Genomic DNA, 19,636 nt, shown 5'->3' with positions numbered 1-19,636 from the left:
GATGATCTCATTGTGCTTTATTGTAGCCTTTTAAAGGGTCGCTATCAGTGACCAAGACTACATAATTATATTAGAGTGTGTTCTAACACAAAGAAAGTATTGGAGAAAAACTTAGTTATATGCCTACTCCATGTTTGTTGTAAACTGTGAGAGTAGCGATACGTGTGTGTCAAGGGCTGTTGTTTTTCTTCAAAAACAAAATTAATATTTTATAGTTCCTTCATCCTATGCACCTCTCCCATACTGCAGCTTATATTTAAGCATAAACATGGCTGTCTGATTGATATTCATCCATTCTGATTTATAATGTTTGACAAGTTTTTTTTTTAAGTGGATTTGTCCTTAAAACTGTCAGGTTTCTGTTTCGATAAACATAAATGTCTTGCGTCCTAGAGAGGGACCAACAGAATGTTTTAAATATCTGAGCTAGCATTTGGTCTTCCTCCTTCATAACTTCTTCTAGCTCTTTGGAAGCTGCAGTCATATAAATCTCCGGGTCAGTGTTACATGTAATAAACTTTTGGGCTTCTGGAGTATTTTGCTTTTTTAAAAACCAAAAATTGAATAACTTAGTGCAAATGCTGGTATTTTGAAGACAAAGGAAAATTTGAACTCATAAGGGGAACCTTATTCTTCAGATGACTTGGTTCCTTCTATGAGTTTAATAAACAATGTTGAGGACTCAATTTGTAAAATAACATTTAAGGTTTCTAAACAGATTCTGTCTAAGTGACAGCCAAGTATTTTTGCTGGGGTAAAGGGAAAGAGCATTCATTCTGCTGATTGTATACATATTTTTTTTTAGTCTAGTTGAGTTGCGCTTGGCCAAAAATCAGGTTGGTAAAAGGCAAAAAGAAAAAAACAAACAAACAAATTATGGCTTTAATGGTCTTTCTGTGATGATACACTTAGACATAGACTTGACTGATCAAATGAAGTGATGTTACCTGGCCCTGTCAACTAACCTTGGTTAACTCATCTTTTGAGGAATGAAAGAGGTTTGGAAGGAGGAAAAGTAAAGTAGAATAGTGATGTAGGATGAGGAATAGACTAGGTTGCCTGAACGTCCTTCAAATGAAAGAGTCCTTAAGAGGCAGCCAGGTTATTCTAAAGCAGTATGTTGGAACTGCAAACGTGGAGGTTTTCTTATACTTGAACACTGCTTTGCCCCATCGGCAGCTGGATATGAAAGTGAAAATAAATTTAATATTGTACTGATAATTTAAGAACACGTATGACTTCCGGAAGACATATTAGCCTAATTGGTTTTACTTTTAAGCTTCCTATAAGTCAAAGTTCATCCAAATAACAGTAATTAAAAAGCTAAGTGGATTTTTGAAAACAAAGTGACCATGTTTTCTTTTACGCTTTTTCTAGTGATGCATCAGGAACCTGGTCACTCTTTTGTTTGTTTCTATTCACCCTCTAGTAAACCAGATAGTATCATTTGTTTCACCTGTCTGCTGCAGTTGTATCGCCTGTTTTGCCACAGGACATTAAGTTCCTTTGAATTGCTATTTTCCATTGTAGCATCACGCCTGTTGTCACATTGTAGCAAGCATGTAGGGAAGCTGGTACTGACTCTGACAGTAAGTACATTTATTCACGCTCCAGCTATTCTATTCAAATCGCTTGTCTCTCTCTGAAGGCTTATTTTAAAGCATATGAAAGAAAATATTTACATCCCCTATGCATGCATTTCAAGTAAACTCTAGTTGTCACAGCTCTATTCAGTAAGTATTTCTTTGATTATGCTAACTCATTCATGATAGTGCTTTAGGGTTTTCAGTAATGGCATATAAATTGTGCAGATTTTTTTTTTTTAATCCAGATCATAGCTTTAAAATTAATTTGTAGACCAAAACCACCATCTTTATATGCAACTTCTACAGGAGAGTAGTAGGATGTTTTCAATTTGTTGCTGGGAGTGTCTCACCTGTTAGAATGTAATGCTTTTTTTTTTTTTCTTTTTTTTTATTTAGCCCCTCAGCTTTGAGGTAGCTGTCAGGGATAAGCAAAGACTTGCATTTAAAAATAAGTAGACAAATAAAAGATGTAGGCCTTTCCATTCTGTCTTTTAAAACTCCTTTAGCCTGGATAGTTTTCATGTTACTGTCCACACTGTGTCAGATGCAGCTGTAAAATTAGATCTATTCCAGCTGATCATATTCAATCACTGCCAAAAACTGCCAGATAAATATTTGATTCCCCTAACTCCCTTCCCTCTCTTGAAAATAAGATGACTCAATTTTTTTACAGGAATATTGCTTTTATTTGTAATAAGCCAGTTGATAGAGGAGAAAGGCAACAAAGATGGTTAAGAAGCCTTAGTTTATTACTACAGATATACATGAACCTGAAGAAACTTGCTTATTGGTAATTATAAACATATCAACTCAGTGTCCTTACTGGTGGCTGTAGTGAGTTTATCTATAGATTCAAATAATTAAAATATTAAGTTATGTTATATGATCTATAGATACATTTTAAGCAATAGTTTAAATGATGATGTAACTAATTATACAAGTTTGTTTTCCTTTATATAGGAATCTGGATTAGGATCCTGGAAACGTTCTATTAGACAGATTAGTGTTGCTAGATAATTTATTTTTAAAGTGTTTTCAGGCTTTTAAATATTTTAGTTCTGCAGATATCTTAAGGTATATCATTTCAGCACTTTATCGTCATAAGTGCTTATCTTTATGTAGCCACCTGAGTTATCAATGGAGTTAGTGACAAGTTGGGCAGCTAGTTAGGAGCTAGAGATCCTACCACAGTTGTGGATCTGGCTCTCAGTATACTTATTTCTACAGGTCATTAGTTTGGGAAATGTGCTATCTAACATAATGTGCTAGAAATAGACATCGTTGTTTATAGAGCTTTGGCCAATTTATGGTCCATATCACTATACCTATAAAAGTCAGGCTGATTTACTGAAATTAAGAAATGATATTATCAAGTACTTAGAATTTATTTCAGTTAACTTCTTTCATCTGTCAACTGCTTTTAAATGCTACAGATTGTTTATCTGCTGTTGTTATGCATCGGGATAGCAGCTGTTTTCTCTGTTACATCTTAATAGCTTTCCAAATTACTTTTTGCTTATAAGCATCAAGGACTCGTAAGCTTCACTTTTGTGATATTGTAAAGCTTGCAGTGTTTTAATTATAAGGCTTAATTTGATCAATATGTGCACAAGTTATAAAGTATAACATTGTCTTATCTAAAACTAATGAACTTCTAGTAGTTTTACTTAACCTGTGTACAGTTTTTCCAACACCAAAACAGAAATTATTATCTTTTATCAAGAACTCTTGGAACGTTGTTGCAACCTCTTTGGTCCAGCAGATTTTTTTTTTTTCTCGTTTAGAAATACCCACATTTTTTACTTAGCCAGAGCAAGGGTGTTTCGTAAAATGCTTTGTTTTTTTGCCACAAAAACTCTAGGGAGCCCTGTTACGAAAGAAATGGTGTCAAGTGGCTTTCCTCCTGCCTTTATCACTGATGTTCAGTAGCCATTCAAAACTTACAGGGTCAGGTAAGAGCTTTCTTAATAGAGCAGTGGTGTTATTTCTGGTTAGCCTCCAATATGTTATATATGCTGAGAGCTCCAATGCATCTTTCATTTAATTTTTTGTTTTGTTTTGTGATTCTATCATCTTTTATGGAAGGGATCATTTTTTTAAGTTTAGTTTAACCAACTAAATCTGCTAGTGGATCCACTGAGCAGTTGTTCAGAAGTGTTTGCTCATGTTTTTTTGCTCTCGGAAAATATCCAAAATATTTGGATTGAGAATGCAGCATGCAAAATGTTTTTCCAATAGTAATATTTGGAAAATCTGTGTGTGAATGGTGCTGTATGCTCATTGTTGCATATATGTGTGTGCTTAAACCAGTAGAATTCAGTATTCAAAATCTATAGCAGCTTAAATGAATACTTCAGCAGAACATAATAAGTACTTGAAGACAGAAGGAGAATGAGCAACTCTGAGTGCTTGGATCATATTTCAGAGCTTGAAAATTATACCTTTACTTTCTTAGGAATAAGTGTTTGGGGGGTTAGGGGGATGTTTTTTAGCTCAATCTCTTAAGTCTTGATCCTGCAAAGACTTTTGTTTGTGACTGACATTTAATACAAGTGTTCAGGCAGCTAAAGTTAGGCAGATTTTTCAGTCTTTGCAGTATTGGGATCTCAGATTTCTTAGTGCTTATAATATTAAATGCTTAATTTTTTTTTTTCTTAGTGATAAATATTTATTTCTGAATATCTTTGGAATGTTTTTGTTAGGTTTTCTTATTGGGATGTTCTAAGCAGGTGTTGGGAAAAACAAATTTTTATTGGAGTAGTCGGAGAAGGAAAAACATTGTACTGAGAGGAAATGAATAGCAAACTGTAATGCCAGATTTCCTAACAAACTTTGCCAACAACAGAAACAACCTGAGCCTTTTTGCCATGTTTCCTAACTTTGCTGATATGTGTCACTTTTCAGTTTAAAGAAAGAAAAAAAAAATTTACTATGGATGTGCAAAAGGAATATGTGGAACATAAAACGTCTTGATTGGACACTAAGCATTAGTGGTGAAGTAGTATGAAATAGCATCTTGTAATACTCTGAATGTGATCAGTGCTAGGGTATTAACTTGATTTATTTTACATTAGCACTTACATTACATACTTAAAAGTAAAGGCATTCACTTATGCATGTTAGTTAGAACATGGACAAATACTGTCTCTTTGGAATTAATGTTACCAAGAGGAAGTTTTTTTTTTTCATAGTCTGTTTTAATAAATCATCAGGACTAAGGAACTGACCAAACCTGAGGCTTGTCTTCATGCTTACCTGTCTTCATTGCTTGTTTATGATTATGTACATATCTTTGTATGTATATAAATATATATAAAAAAAACCATTCACATGTATGTTCACGTTTATTTCTACAATAAGTTTGTGACTTCCTGGGAATCGAACCTCACAATCGGATCTTTAGTTCTGTGAGTCAAAGATATAGCTGCCTGGTTTCTGATTTTTATATGCCAAACAGTAGCTTCTACAGAATAAAAATCCAAGAAAGCTAGAAACGCAATTAATGCAATATTTTGAATAGCGACCTGTCCATTATATAAGATGTTCTGAAGTCAGATATGTTCATGAAATAGGAAATAGTCTCTAGGATGTTCATGTTTATAACTACTACTGTGAGTCATCTTTTTTATTACAAAAAACTGAAAGCTATCTTAGGTTTTACTTTGTTTAAATTACTTCTGCTACTTGAACAGAATCTGTTGTTGTTTAAGACTTGCAAGATTCAATTATTTTAAAATCTAATTTGTTTTTGTTTACACCTTGTAGGTTTTGACTTTTGCCTATAAGCATGCATTGGCAAATAAAATGTACGGGAGAGGTCTCAAGTTTGCAACCAAACTTGCAGAAGAGAAGCCAACAAAGGACAACTTGAAAAACTGCATTCAGGTAAGGTGCATTTGTTCAAGTGATGGACTGTGTTCATGCTGAATAAGCTTTTGAAAATAAGAGGTGCACGTCTTCTGGGATTTTTGATATCTTTTAAGTTGTAGAACTCACTAAGCAACATTTTTTAACAAGCTTAACACATGCTTTTGTTGTTTGTCTTCCTTTTGTAATAGTGATTTCTTCTTTCTAGAATGACTTTTTTATGAGTAACTGTCAGTTTTAAGAGAATTAGTTTTTGGAACTTATTGTTGAACGTAGCAAGCATAGCGATAACTTACTTCAAAATGTTTTGCATATTTAAAATAGCATAATGTTGCTATTCAACCTTGGTTTTAATATTAGTAATCACAAATATTGCCAGTAGCAATGTGGTGTGGGGGGAGTTGATGATGGGAATTATTACATCCCCTAGGACAAAATTTTTTTGTCCATCAAATTGAAAGACTGCAGCTTACATAGGATGGTTTTATTTCTCATTCAGGGCTAAGTATATCAAAGATCTCCTATCTATTGTCTTTCTGCTAATAGTTCTCTCTAAGACATCTGTATCTATGTGGTGTTCTTTGGGAGGATTTAGATTAAGAAGAGAATAAGACCTTAGAGGAAGCTTCTCATGGTTTTTATGCTTGCTTTTTTCTTCAGCTAATGAAGTTACTTGGATGGACTCATTGTGCAACTTTCACTGAAAATTGGCTTCCTGTCATGTATCCACCTGATTATTGTGTATTCTAGAAAACCAACAATTGTGAACTTTAAAGTGATTTTTATATGGGCAGGATATGAAAAGATAAGTTTGACTTTTTATTGGAACGCATGTTTTCATTACTGAATGCTGATTATTAAATTGTGTGTATTTATCAGTAAAGGCATCGGAGTACAGCTTAATACCTGTTAACCTAACTCCTGACATCAGGGAGTTTCCTTAAGGTGCATCCCATTGCTGGCAATGGATGTGCCAGAACTGCCAACACCAAGGATTGGAATTAGGCTGAGAAGGCTTATTGCATGCAAGTTAGGTTCTTAAATGTTAATTTTAACTGTAAACCTGTAAAAGCTTTGTATTTTTTACAGTAAACAATTTTAACATGTTTAATCGTAATTTCACTTTCAATTGTATGAAGGCCTTAAAGCTACATCAAGCGTAGCTAAAATCTTATTTATTAGACTGTAGTAATGGGACATCATTACCTGCATTGTTTGCAAGAGTTTACTTTTTTTTTTTTTTTAAAGAAAAATTCAACCTCTCAAAACTGTCATAATGTGTAACTCGGAATTGCTATGCATAGGTGCTCTTGTATATCTTCATTTTGGAGTGATTTCGGGCAAACTCAAAAAAATCTATGTGAAGTTGAGTATCAGGACAGGCTGATACGTGTATAAAAGTGCCAGACAGTTTAATCTTAATCAGGTATTGTAAAGCTATACATATATGTTTAATAATGTTAAAATTGTAAAACACAGAATAAATGTGCAAAACTGAAGATCAAAAAACACCATGTGCACTCTGATACTTTTAAAAAAATTTTATAATTAATAAAAACAAATAATGAAGCTGAGAACTGTCTTGTTTCTCCAAGAGTACATAAGTGAAACCTGTTGATCAGAAATTCACTGATCTTCTGGGCTGCAGTGCTTCCTGAAAATGCCTTGCTACTTACTGTCGCTACTAACATTGTTCCTTCAATGGTGTGAAATTCATCTATTTGAACAGGTTATCTGTATGAGCTCAGGACATTAGGATATCATTTGTCTTGCTTTTTTTTTTTTTGTATTTTGTAATGGAAAACTGATACAACTGTACTGACATAAATGCAAAGAGTACACCATAATGCTACAAAACATTCCAAACTGTAAGGTGCTGCCATTAAATCAAAACAAGTAATTATTTTCTCTTCAGTTTTTTCTCGTTGTGGCTTTAAGCAGCTTGACATTTGATTCTGGAAATTCTGCTAGAATGGTTGTGTCGAATGTATCACAAACTTTTTCCAAAAATTCATAGTCTGTACTGAATCTGAATTTATTTGCCCATAGTAGTACTGTCCCTGGCTGACAAAAATATGCCATTGTTGCTAGCAGGGGTTCCAGAGCTGTGTGATGGTATACAACATCAGTTGCCAGAATGAAATCATAATGGTAAGTTGATAGAGGAAAGTCTTCATTGAGGTCTTCTCCCCACACCAGTTTTCTCACCTCAGGTTTGTGCGTGTTCATGTTTCGTGTATTTTTTGAAATATTAAATGAGAGATTTTCAAGAACTTCAGGCAAATCTGTAGCTGTAACATAAGCTCCTAAAGAAAACATGAGCTTGTTTTAATTCATAGGTACGTATGGACATAGGAACGCATACCTATATAACTTCCTACCACTTTCCCCCATCAATAATTAGGGTAGTTACTTTCTTAACAGAACCGTATTTTACAATAATTTTCACTTTAAAAAGTAACGGCAAACAAAGCCTTAATTTCAGCTCTAGCTTCATTGTCTTTAAAATGGCATTAGTAGATCTAGGTCATCTCTCACAAGAAATCCAAAAGGAATTAGAATTTACAAACCCAAGATGCAGGCCACAATAGAAACCAAGCCTGTTCCAGCACCAATTTCCAAAACTTTTTTGTCTTTGAGGTTGAATCGTTCTTGATTTGATTCCAGATACTGAGATAAAGCCAGTGCCTAAAAAGTTAACACATATCCAAAGAGGTATCAATTAGGTAAGTTGCACAAAATCCATTTAATATTTTTTGAACAGTGCAAAACACGAAAGGCTATAACATGAAAACATCATATGGGAAGAAACAAGATGCGTCCTGTCTTTTTTTGTGTGGGGATGTGGGTCAAAATCTTTTAAACAGCTAATTTTTATTTTTTAGATTTTGTGGGATATGGATTTGCTACACACTGTTGTACAGTTCTCGATTCCTCTGGTAACTTAAGATAGGAAGTGTCTGCATATGAACTCTACGCAGTCAATGCAGCAAACAAGGTTTAATGATATGCAAAAAGCAATGTTATAATTTGTTATCCATAAAGTAGTTCAGGCTTCAGCAGAGACTTTTTGGAAAAAAAAAAAAAAAAAAACTGATTTTGGTGGGGGGAGTGTTTTAAAATATGTTTGAAAAGGAAGTGTTAGATTGGTATTTTCTGAGATAGTAAGGTACTGAATATTGGTGTCTATTGGTGAAAGAATAAGTGTAAGGGAACAGGAAAAGAGCTTATCTGTCCTTTATAAAGATCTTATTTAAAGCAAAAATTAGATGTTTATAAACAACATAAACAGATGTCTTAGAAACTAAGTTCCTGCTTTCACTGCTTAAGAATTGTGGTACTGTTACTGTTTTAACTCTTGTGCTTTACGTAATGCACCACTGAGTACCTGCTCTGAGAAAGCTGACAACTAATGAATCACCAGTCCAACTGTGCACCCGCTAGGTTTTCTTGGAAACATTTACCATCTGCGTTCTGGCACCTGGTTAATTTCAGAGCTGATGATCTGACACTTCAAAATAAAATATTGTTTTACCAGTCCATATGCTTTTTTTATCCATTGTTTTGAAATAGTCTGTCATTTTCTGGCAGTTTTCCATATAAAGACTTCAAATGTCTTTAAAGACTTTAAAATAGTTAATATGCTTATATTGGGAAATTCACATTCTGTCTTTGTAGTAATATATCTAACCTCGGGCATGTAAGTTACCAATACTGAATTCCCCATTCAGAAATGGTCATCTTGCATAAAAAGAACTCCAGATCTTAGCTTAGATTTTCAGATCAGAAGCTTGAAGTTGCATAATAAAAATTCCTTCCTTAAGTTATCTTCAGCTCTGAAAATAGCAAAGTGATTTCTTTTTTTCCTTTTACCTTAAAAACAACTTTAAGGTTTCTTGAGCTGTCAGACTGAAGCAGTCACATATATAGAACCTGATATATCAAAATGGACTGTGAGTGGATAAATCTTGCTAACAAACTGATTATGTATGGATCACCTAGGGTAACATAGCTCACCTTATATTATTATTCTGTTGCTTTCATATGGAAACTTTATACATAAACTATGGAATAAAACCATAAAAGAAAACATTCTGTAAGTGTCAATACCTAACATTTGTTTTAGGGTATACATGAACAAGCTCATCCAGCAAGGAAAGTAGTTGTAGTAGCATGTTTTTCACATGGCAAAACATGCAAGACCAGCACATGATCTCCTTTCTGAGACAGTGTTGACTAATTCTCCCTTTCATAATAAAATTCTGTGTCTGTCATTACTTCTGCCACCTGGAACAATTTTTTTATAAACTGAGAGTGAGGGGGATACGAAAATGCCTTTGAACCTCAGGACGACCAAAGAACTTAGTACTCATTGTGGTTTTTGGGTTTTTTTGGTATAAAGATCCTCAATAGATTGACTGTTCTTACAATAGATATTTGTCCTTTGTCCAGTCATCATAAATTTAACAGACTATGGGCAAAGAAAAATTAATGGAAAGTAAATTTATTGGATGATGTTAGACTTTTCTGATTTTCTGTGTTGGAAGATGATGTTCTCATAAATCAGCCTAAGAGCATGGATGTAGAACACTTCAGGTCCTGTCCAGCTTGCTGTTGTACATAACACCTCTTAAGGACTGTCCAAAGGGCCAAGGGGCTGGGATGTGTACTACTATTCTTCATCTTGTCCTGTCTATATTCTTGGGTAGGATACACCTGCAGTAATATTAATTTAATAATAGTATTAAAGAATTAATCACTTGCTTCACAGCATTGGGAAAAGCAAGTTAAGATTCCCCGTAGCAACTGCCTGTTTTCTGCTTTTCCTGTGATGGTGAAAAGTGCTTTCATCTGCACATGATGCAACATTCACAGAATTCCCAAGAGACTCCTATACACTGTCATATAAACGCTGTATTTTGTTTTGACTGCCTTTCAGAGCTTTATCAGGTGAATCTGCTGTTCAGTTTCCTCCTTTCCAGTAAGTTTTAAAGACGATTTGGCTCATTCAGTCTGGTGTAATTCTCACAATGCTGTTCATTGGTAATAACTTTCTGAAGTGAAAATGGAACAGAGGAAGCTGTTCTGGTTGCGCATTCTGCACTAGAATTATTCCAGCTTGGTCTTTTAAAGAAGCATAATTTTTTGTTTTTAAACTCCTTTATTTAATCTCTCCCATAATTTTTTTTCTTTAGCCTCCTTTTTTCCATTGCTGATTATTTGCTTCCCAGCAGTGACTGATTTGAGACATAGAAGAAGCTGAACACTTCTTCTTGATTTTTCTTTCTTAATTTTTGTTCAATATCTGAATTCAATGTACACGTTCAGCAGATAGAGACTTGGTTTTTTTCTTGGGCCTTTAAGTGGAAAGGGCACATGATTTTAAAAAGAATATACGTTTTGTTCACTGGCATCCTGGGGTTCTTATGCCACAAACCATCAAATTAGCATTAGTCGGAGCTTTCTGCTAAAGTACTCACAAGTTCATTCTGCATAGGGAAGCCTCTGTCAGAAGTATTATCTAAAAAAACTTATTTGTGTGCTATTGTCATAATTTACTTCTCTGTTGTGTCAGCTTTCTACATGCCTCGTTGAATACTTACACCAGGCCATACCACTGCTCCAAAGTGTTCTATTGACTCTTGAATGATGATCTGATGGCCTGCATAGGTATAGTGTTCTTTATCAAAGTAGTGGGAAACTTTGGGAACCCAGTTCTGTAGTATTTTAAGAGTGACCGGTGAATCTGAGAGAGGAAAAGATGAAATCTGTTTTATATGCATGAACATGTTCATTTCATTGTGCAACTTGTTAAAAGGTAAAAATAAATAAATAAATAAATAAAATTACTTTGTTACTATAGCACATAGCAGCGTTCATTGGAAAAGCTGTCAGGTCATTGGCCTCAAGATGAGTTGCTGTCCAAGGTGGACAGTCTGCCTGCCTAGGGAGTCAAAGGAACAGTGGTCCTTTCCTGCTGTTCTGAATGCTTGTGTGGACAATTTACAGAGAGAAGCAAGTCTTTTAGGAGGATCTACTAATTCAAATACGTAACTCTGCTAATAAGGCTGAAAGACTTTCAGACCCAAGTTATCTTGGTTTGGGGTTTGCCACAGTTTATATCTATGCCATGGTATACCATGTAGGTGTACTATATTTTTCATTTGTGGGAAATGTATTCTTTTGGAAATTTTGGGTTTCCCATGTGATATTGAAAAATATTTCTCATATTTTGAATTTGTTACCTAAGGTCAGGGTCTGCAAATCCTTGTTATCGGTATGATATCTTACTGTAGCTTCTTAGAAACTTTGAAATGCAACTGCAGCGGTCTGGGCAGAACAGCAGCAAGTATTGATTCCACAGAAATGTTCTGGGACCTTTTAACGGGAGTTAGTTCTGAATCTTTTCATCATTATCATCTTCCTCCAGAAAACAAAAGAAAAAATTGACGCTTCAACTTGTGTGATGTATCAGTGTGTCAGAATATTGGTTAACTTAGCTCTGGCTTGCATGGATTTTAATTGATGCTGACGTAGAATCCTTGGGAGGTATCTGAGCAATTTAGCCTGTGCTGAAATTTGTCATACCGCAACTTCAGCAGTGCTAGCCCAGTCAATGCATGTTGTAACATGTCTGTGACTGTAATTGAGAAATAATCCTTAGAAGATGTCTAAATAAAAAAAAAAAAAAAAACAGATCTTTTTAAACATGTATCTTAATTGTGGAGATGGCATACTTTTTTATATTTGATCTGATAATAAATAAAAATATATGAAGAAATGGTGGGAAAATAGAGATCACCAAAAAGAAAATGTAGTCAGGAGAAAGTATGAAATACTAGCATGCCATAGAAATTGCAGTATTTAAATTGGATTAAACCTGAGTTGGATTCTGTTGTTGATGATGCGTGCTTGGAGCTGTGAGTGCAGTTTTCAGAGTCATATTGGTCTTCACAGGCCTCTTTTTCCTCAGTTTGGCCATCCGTTACTGTTTGAATTTCGCTGGGGAACGGTGGCTGCTGTGTAGAGATCATAGCAAGAGAGCTGAAATGGAAGGGGAAAAAATTAATACTGTAAAACATAAGAGCACTCTATTTCCATAAGATGTGATTGTAAGGAGAAAAAATGATTTTTTTTTTTTTTAATTGATGGTTTGAAAGGACAGGAAGCTATGATAAGAGGTAGCTTTCGTAATCCTCTGGAAACAGCTGCAAACACTTTCTGGTAAACTCCAGCTGTATTGCTGCATTTCATTTCACTATGTGGACAACAAAAACTTACCACAACATCACTAAACTGATGGTGCTACAGTCTGAAAAGTGAGCTAACTTTCACGATATTCATACAGATTGAAGCAACAAGTGAGAAAGATGAACTGTCCTGTAAGGTCTGTGATCTTTTTGTCTGTATAAATTACCGTTTTTCCCAAAGAGCCTCAGGACTTGGCCTTCCAGTGGTAAAGCTGGTTAACTGGCTGCAGCCAATACTCTCCAGGCTGGGGGGCTGCAGATAGTGTTGTATAGCGTGGGTTGCATCATACCACAGGAGGCTGCTCTTGACATACTGACTAGAAGGGGAAAAGGTTTGGCGGAGTCCAGGAGATGAAGCAATGCCTGGAGGTAGTTTTTTAAGGAGCTTAGTAACTGCTGACTTGTGTGGGTGATTTATTTGCCCACATGATTTTGAGACTATTGCGGTTTTATTGATGCTTGCTTGATATATTCCTTACTGCTACTCTCTTTGCTGACAAGGACAGGATTTGCATTCAAACTCGCCAAGTGTGGTGTGCGGCACCACGTTTGTTCAAATTATGGCACAGTGGTTTTGTACTGTCAGAAAATAGCATGTTTTAAAGTAAATTGATCTGTGATTTTATTTTATTTTTTTCCTCTGAGAGGGCCTCAATCTAGCTAATAGCAAGTTCTGGCAAAGCACACTTTGTGAATAATTTAAGGAATGATGATGGTACGCAAGAGACTGAACGTAATTCAACAGCTACAGCGTTTCCTGGGATATGAATGAATACTTCCATTTTCCTTTTTCTTTTTTTTTCCTGCTTGTGAAAGAGTTTTGCTTTCTTAAAAGAACTAGTGATTTGCATGTAGTCTCTCATTTTCAAAAGTATATTTTGAATTTTCAGTAATGCTTCTTTTTCATGTCTGAAGCTAGAATAAATCTTGCACGTGTTTCAATGTTTTAGGAAATCTGTAGGGAAATATATTAACCCTTGTGTATTTGACAAGGTTCATAATCAAAAGAAAGGAATCTGCGCAAACTGGTGATTGCTACAGCCAGAGAAAACTTACTTGAAGGCCCGGTATTCTGAAAATTTTATGTTTAAATATGCAAAGAGCTACATTTTCAAAGGCTTTTCTACTGTGGTAAGGCTCTTGTAGCCTGACATCTCCACTATTTAAGTGTAAGCCTAATCTTGAAAAAAGAAAGCAGATGGAAACTTTGCATTATCCTTTTATGTAGAAACCAGAAGGGCTTGTTTAATGAGTAAACTATTAAACTTGTCAGAATTAGTGGAAAGTGATCCTTTCTGTCTTTTTTTTCCTGCCTAAATTAGTTCTCACTGCAGCAAGTCAAAATTTCCGTTGGCTGTGTACAGCAGTGAACACCACAAAATATCTTAGAAACCGGCTTTAGAAAATACAAATTTGTTAAGGGACTTGCAGTAAGTTATTTTTTTACTATCATCAAAGTACCTAATATAATTGCTTGTCTGACGGTGAAATATACTGTTATCACTTCTGTAGCACAGACATGAATTTCTAATTTAAATTAGGCCTGTTACGTTTTCAAAATAAAATTTTTATGCTTTCTCCTGTTTTGCCCTTTAAGCTCTCCTAAAGGAAGGTCTGCTTAAATATTCATAAAGGCAGTCTGTTTTTATTAAATCTCTTCTTAAAATGGTCAGGAGGTCCAAAAAAAACACCTATAATGGTTATACTGATACTGTGCTGAGACTGGTTTGATTCCTGTATCCATCAGTTGCCTGAGTTCTTAGATGGAAATTTTTGGAAGGTAAAGTTATGTTTTCACTCCACATTTGTACATCACTAACACACTGGGCTTGGGTTTATGTCCACGGCTTGTAGGTGCTGTACTAGTGTCATCAATAATTTTATCTTTGTCCACGTAGCGTTTGTGGAATAAAATTGCTTCTTTAAAATACAAAAGAAGCAAGTCTACTACCATAAATTATTAATAATATATTTCATAAACTGATGAGGGTTTTTCTAGCTGCAAACTCTAGGACAAATTTAGTATTCAAGGATTCAAGTATATCAGTGTCTCTGTCTTAGTGATGCACAGTTTTATTTTACTATTTTAAGACCGAACCTTATCACTACAGACTTACTTAAGTCATTATTGAGTAAGCTAGTTGCAAGTAGACAGTGTTTTCATTATTATATACCCTATGTGTAATATAGTGAAATTGCTCCTGTCATAATCATAAATACTGCCTTTTTTTTTTTTTTTTTTTTTTTTTTACTATTTTGACATTATTCTGGTCCATATTGCAATGAAAATGTTATACCTTTAAAAGCATTTTGATCAAATATACATACATACATACATACATACATATATATAGCAACCAAGTAATTCCAAGCTGTTATCTTAGAAAATGTTGGCTATTTCTGTATGTTAGCAGCTGATTTCCTTGCAGAGTAATGCTAAAGGGAAATGATTGTCTAAGTTCTGTGGTTGCCAAGGTTTTTAAGCTGGTATGGACTTCACTAATAATCTTTAAATCTTATGAACAAAAGGACTTAAGAAAATCATATTGATTTCTTCAGAACCTAAGAAGAGAAAGTATTTCACAAAATTTTCTCTTTGACAAAGTCACATGTAATTAGTAAGGCAATAAAATACTGAAGATGGAACTGTAAGATTATAAGCCTTAAGGTAACAGTTTATCCTCCGTAGGATTAAACTTTCTGCCTCAGATCTTCCAAAATCCATTGTTTGGGAAGAGCTTTTCAAATCTAGCTGCATGGCAGGAAAAAAAAAAATAAGTAGGTTAGTGAGCAATACAGTGTCACTTGATCTTCAGCTGTAAACACATCTCTGTTGAAATGGGTTATGTCAGCCTCACACAGAGCTATACAGCGTAGTCTCTTTCAGTCTGAATTACTTGGACAGAAGCCACTTTGCGTTTGCTCACATGGGAAATGCAGTTACAGCGTGTGTGTTCTTTGTGTGTTAGGGCTTAGCATGCTATACGCAAACATCGCTGTTTCTTAGAGCTCATGCGATTTTCTTCGGTTCTCATGCACTAAGTAAAATTGCATATGTAGGTATTTATGTGTGTGTATATATATATATATATAAAATATATATATATATGAATATAAAGGCTAGGAAATAAAGGAAATGCTAGTGCTAGGAAAGTCACTGTATTAAAGCTATATGGTGTTTGAGTCCACAAGGTAAATGCATCTGAATACTGAAAAAGAGCACTGACAGTCACTCCTTATGAAACATTGCTGTCCCTCAGTAAGTAGGTATACTTAAATTGGTTGACTAGGTCAGGTAACTAGAAATGTAAGAGTTCAGATAAATGGATTTCCTTTGTTAGTTAATAGAAAATACAAACAATGTTAGTTGAACAATTGTGTAGTTACCTGTTGTGACAGAGGGCACTGGAAATTCCCTGTAGGAGGATGCACACACACTCCAGAGGTTTTTATACAGGCACGCACCTGGAAGGAATAATTCTCTGCTCCAGCCAGTAGGATCACAGTCTATTTAGAGCAGCATTACCAGGCAGCACTCTAAGAACTTACTATGTTACACTAAACTCTTTCGCATTTGCAGTACAAAATGAAACTGCTCTTAGACTTTGAAGTCCCAAGTGTACCTGCCTCAGAAATAAAATCTCAGATTCTTCCAATCGCTCATTCCATTTCTGGAAGATTAACTAACTGTTCCCTATCTTCATATTACTATCTGCAGTCCTGACTCAAGTGAGCTACTTAATATGGGCAAACTAGCACATAAATAACGTGGGTGGCCTCTTGGCGGTAGCTCAAACTTGGAGGAAAGTTCATGGGGCCCTGAAGAGCCTCCTGCCAGGAGAAGGTCAGGTCTTGTTTGCCTCTCTGATCTTTTGGTTGGGGAGGTTCTGGGTACCTGCCCTACAGTGAGTCACAAAGAATATGGGGAACTGCCAGTACTGAGGAAACGACAGCTTTCCCACGGTCTTGAGTGCAGGCCATACCTGCAGGAGCTACGTTATTATCTACTAAAAGAGGCAGGATAAACGTGATGACCGCACTACCATATGAAAGTCCTATTAGTTACTCATTTTAAAGCACTGATGGGCATTACAGAAATTGGAGATAAACCAAAATGCATGTTCTTCGTGCATTTTAAGAATTTGAGAATAGTATGTGTTAACCCATTTGCTGCCCTTCTGTCCTCTTCTCTTCTTCTTGGCAAAGATTCTTTAAAAAGAAATTCAGTTAGTTAGTAGAAAATTTTAAAGAGGACTGTGAAAGTCCTAAAATTTAGACTCCCCCCCTTAATAATTAATGAGCAACTGAAGTTTGGCAGTAGAAATAGGAGGAGGGAAATAGTAGATTTTAACTCTGTTTATAAGCGTTTATATCTTTGGACGCACAACATGTAAACCCTGGTAATATCTCTTCCCGAATGATAAAGAAAAAATAAGCCTTTTTCTCCTCTCAATACTGCTTGATATTTCACATACTAGCCACTGGGGGCCTCTAGTAGTCATACCAAGTGTATGAAACATTTGGATTCTCACTGAAATGCACACCAGTTTCTTCTTTCTCCACAATTTAATATTTAAGAGGTACTTTTTTGATACTTGGGAGCAGACATTAAAACATTACTGTGTTAAGTTCATGTCTTAAAAACAGCTTGTGTTCCTTAAGCATTTCACAGAGCCACCAGTTTTCACAAGTAGTCGAAATGAGCGGTCCCTGAGCTAGGTCAGGAGCCATTATTAGAAAGAATAGGGTAGATGCATTGCTGCCTGAATGATTGTCATAGCACTTTTTTTTTTTTTTAAGTCTTTTTTAAGTCCATGGTCTTTTCAGCAGGCATTTTCCAGTGCTCCAGGCTGTCATATTTTTGGGGTTTGTCACTGGGGACAAATGTAGCTCAGGCTGGTACTACTGTTAAAAGTTCTGTCTGAACTTTGGCAATGTGATTGATGCCGAACATAAATTATTTTATTTTTTAAATCAAAACAGAGGAACTAGCTTACTCCACATGGTATATGTTGTGTAAGCAATGAAAAGGATAGCAACTGTAGGAGCTATGTTGCACCTTCCTTACAAATAGTTTAGGTATGGCTTCTTTTCTTGTTTACAAAATATAAAGGAAGCAACACTGATGATCTGAAATATAGTTGTTCTTAAAATATATTCACTATATAACTTCCACAAATGCTTTTTGTGCTGCAGTCTCTTTCCAAGCATTTCTTGGTTAACATTGAGTGTTGCCTGGATGCATAGCTCTGCGGAATTAAAATTTTCTCCAGATTTCTGTGAATGGACAGGTTGGAGGAAGCACAGCACTTCAGTTCCAGGTGTAAAAGGGCTATTTACAGTTATTAAGTGAACGTTCAGTTCCACAAATGTTTGAATTATTTGGTCAGCTTTTCTGTTTCTCTAAACATTTGAGTGAATTTTTCTAGCTGGATCATTTGTGGAAGACAAAATGCAACAAGCTGCCGAATGTGGCAAAGTAAATCTAACCATTCTTCAAATGTTTTTAGAATGTATTTATTTTTACTGTGTGTTGTGTAGCATTTTTTTTTTTAATTCTGGTTATATGAAGCCTAGTTGTTTTTTTTTTTCTTTTTAGTGCTGTCAAACTACCAGGAAAGCAGGGAGGAGTATTCTTCCCAGCTCTGCCTCTCACCAAGCTCAGCAGTAGTATCCTCCTCAGGATATAGCAGATCAGTACTACATTTCATTTTACTATATTATAGATTAGAATTGATGTAAATTTAAAACGAAAGTTCCTCTGTTGTTAACACTAACAAGTTAAACGTAAAATGGAAGCAAGATGTAAAATCATTAAGACCTTAACTAAAAGATTACGAAGAATAGGTATGAACATATTAGTAAGGCCTTATCTGAGCGCATAAGAAGGAAGAAGCCTGGCAGATTTATGCTAAAAGAGGGCAAAGTTAAAGGAAACAAGCTAAAGGAATGCCTCACCTCAGAATATTCACATACCTGAATGTTTTTATAGGGACAAATTGCATCAACTGTTCTTCATCGCTGTAGGGATCTGTTGAACTTTTCTGGATGTAGAAAGCATGTTTGCATTCTCCAGATTGCAGGACTTCTTTGCTGCCATCAGCAGCCAGCTAAATGTTTTGAATGTGGTGTTGACAGGGCCTGTGCTGTTTGCTGAAGTTAAACAACTATGAGGTGAAATTTGTGCCAGGTTAGCATCTTCAGTGTTGCTTTTCCATTCCTGCAGCTATGGGATGAATCTCCAGCTTAAAGTCACCAATACTCAAAGATAAATACTGCTGGCCTTCCTGATCGGTGTCAGCCAAAGGCATAGAGCGACACAGAGTGCACCCCAAACTAAGCCCGTTGTTTTTAAAGTGAAAGAGTTTTATCCTTGGTACGGGCTTTCATTTGCTCACCGAGCTGAGGTGGGTGGCTTCCGTAATGGGGATGGATGGATACAGCTTCTTTAAAGGCTCTCAATATGTTTCTTTTGATTGCAGTAGAGTTCTGAAGAAGTATATTTCAAGTGTTTGAATTCTTGACCTACATGTTGAAGGCCCTAGGCCCTGTTACAAATCCTGCCACCTTCCATCTCCCATGGAAGATACCTGCGCACAGCACTCAGGAATCAACTGCTTTGGGAACTTGCTTTTATGTGGATTGGCCAGTTTTTCCCATGGTATCTTGCATAAATACCCATAGGATCTCCCTAATATGCACATAAAAATGCTAATCTTAATAGGAGAGCAGAGGTGTTTGCAATTATACAGCAGGATCCCCAAAAAGGGCTGTTTTATTTAAAAAAAAAAAAGTTTAGTTTTGTTTTTCCTGTTTCATAGCAATGCCAAACATACTCATAGGCTGCTTCATCAAAGACAAATCTGTAACCCAAAGAATATACCTCCTCATATTTATTTCTTCAAAAATTTCCCCTGTCATCTGTGTGTGTAT

The 19,636-nt window shown here is 35.5% G+C and overlaps 2 protein-coding genes across 5 annotated transcripts in view; one reads left to right on the top strand and one right to left on the bottom strand.

Moving 5' to 3' along the window:
• The window catches only part of TPP2 (tripeptidyl peptidase 2), a 52,267-nt gene extending 45,245 nt beyond the window's left edge, over positions 1 to 7,022 (top strand). For 3 of the 4 annotated variants that reach the window (XR_011137830.1, XM_068927800.1, XM_068927792.1), the window contains 2 exons: positions 5,352 to 5,471; positions 6,114 to 7,022. Coding sequence is in view for 2 of the 4 variants with exons in the window: in XM_068927800.1 (XP_068783901.1) it covers positions 5,352 to 5,471; positions 6,114 to 6,203 (210 nt within the window). In the remaining 2 variants the exon portion in view is untranslated. Of the gene's footprint in view, positions 1 to 3,447; positions 3,539 to 5,351; positions 5,472 to 6,113 lie in introns of all 4 variants that reach the window. The other variant, XR_011137829.1, reaches the window with a different exon arrangement.
• METTL21C (methyltransferase 21C, AARS1 lysine) lies at positions 6,987 to 18,931 on the bottom strand. The gene is made up of 5 exons (XM_068927814.1): positions 18,680 to 18,931; positions 12,334 to 12,497; positions 11,057 to 11,199; positions 8,024 to 8,141; positions 6,987 to 7,759 (listed from the first exon to the last, which is right to left on the bottom strand). The coding sequence occupies exons 1-5, from the start codon at positions 18,706 to 18,708 to the stop codon at positions 7,365 to 7,367; spliced, it is 849 nt and encodes a 282-aa protein (XP_068783915.1). The 5' UTR covers positions 18,709 to 18,931; the 3' UTR covers positions 6,987 to 7,364.
• Positions 18,932 to 19,636: the final 705 nt, after the last annotated feature.

This window comes from Struthio camelus, chromosome 1 (genome assembly GCF_040807025.1).
Source record: "Struthio camelus isolate bStrCam1 chromosome 1, bStrCam1.hap1, whole genome shotgun sequence".
In the NCBI taxonomy this organism is placed as follows: Eukaryota; Metazoa; Chordata; class Aves; order Struthioniformes; family Struthionidae; genus Struthio; species Struthio camelus.
This window is presented reverse-complemented; position numbering and strand designations above follow the sequence as displayed.

Bases quoted from the DNA above. Each gene is read 5' to 3' on its own strand.
- METTL21C (XM_068927814.1), bottom strand. From the start codon at position 18,708: ATGCAATTTGTCCCTATAAAAACATTCAG. The intron at 11,200-12,333 runs GTTTAATCCAAT...TTCCTCTCTCAG, and splicing joins AACAACAGAATCCAACTCAG to ATTCACCGGTCACTCTTAAA. The intron at 8,142-11,056 runs GTAAGTATTCAA...TTAACTTTTTAG, and splicing joins GAGCAGTGGTATGGCCTGGT to GCACTGGCTTTATCTCAGTA.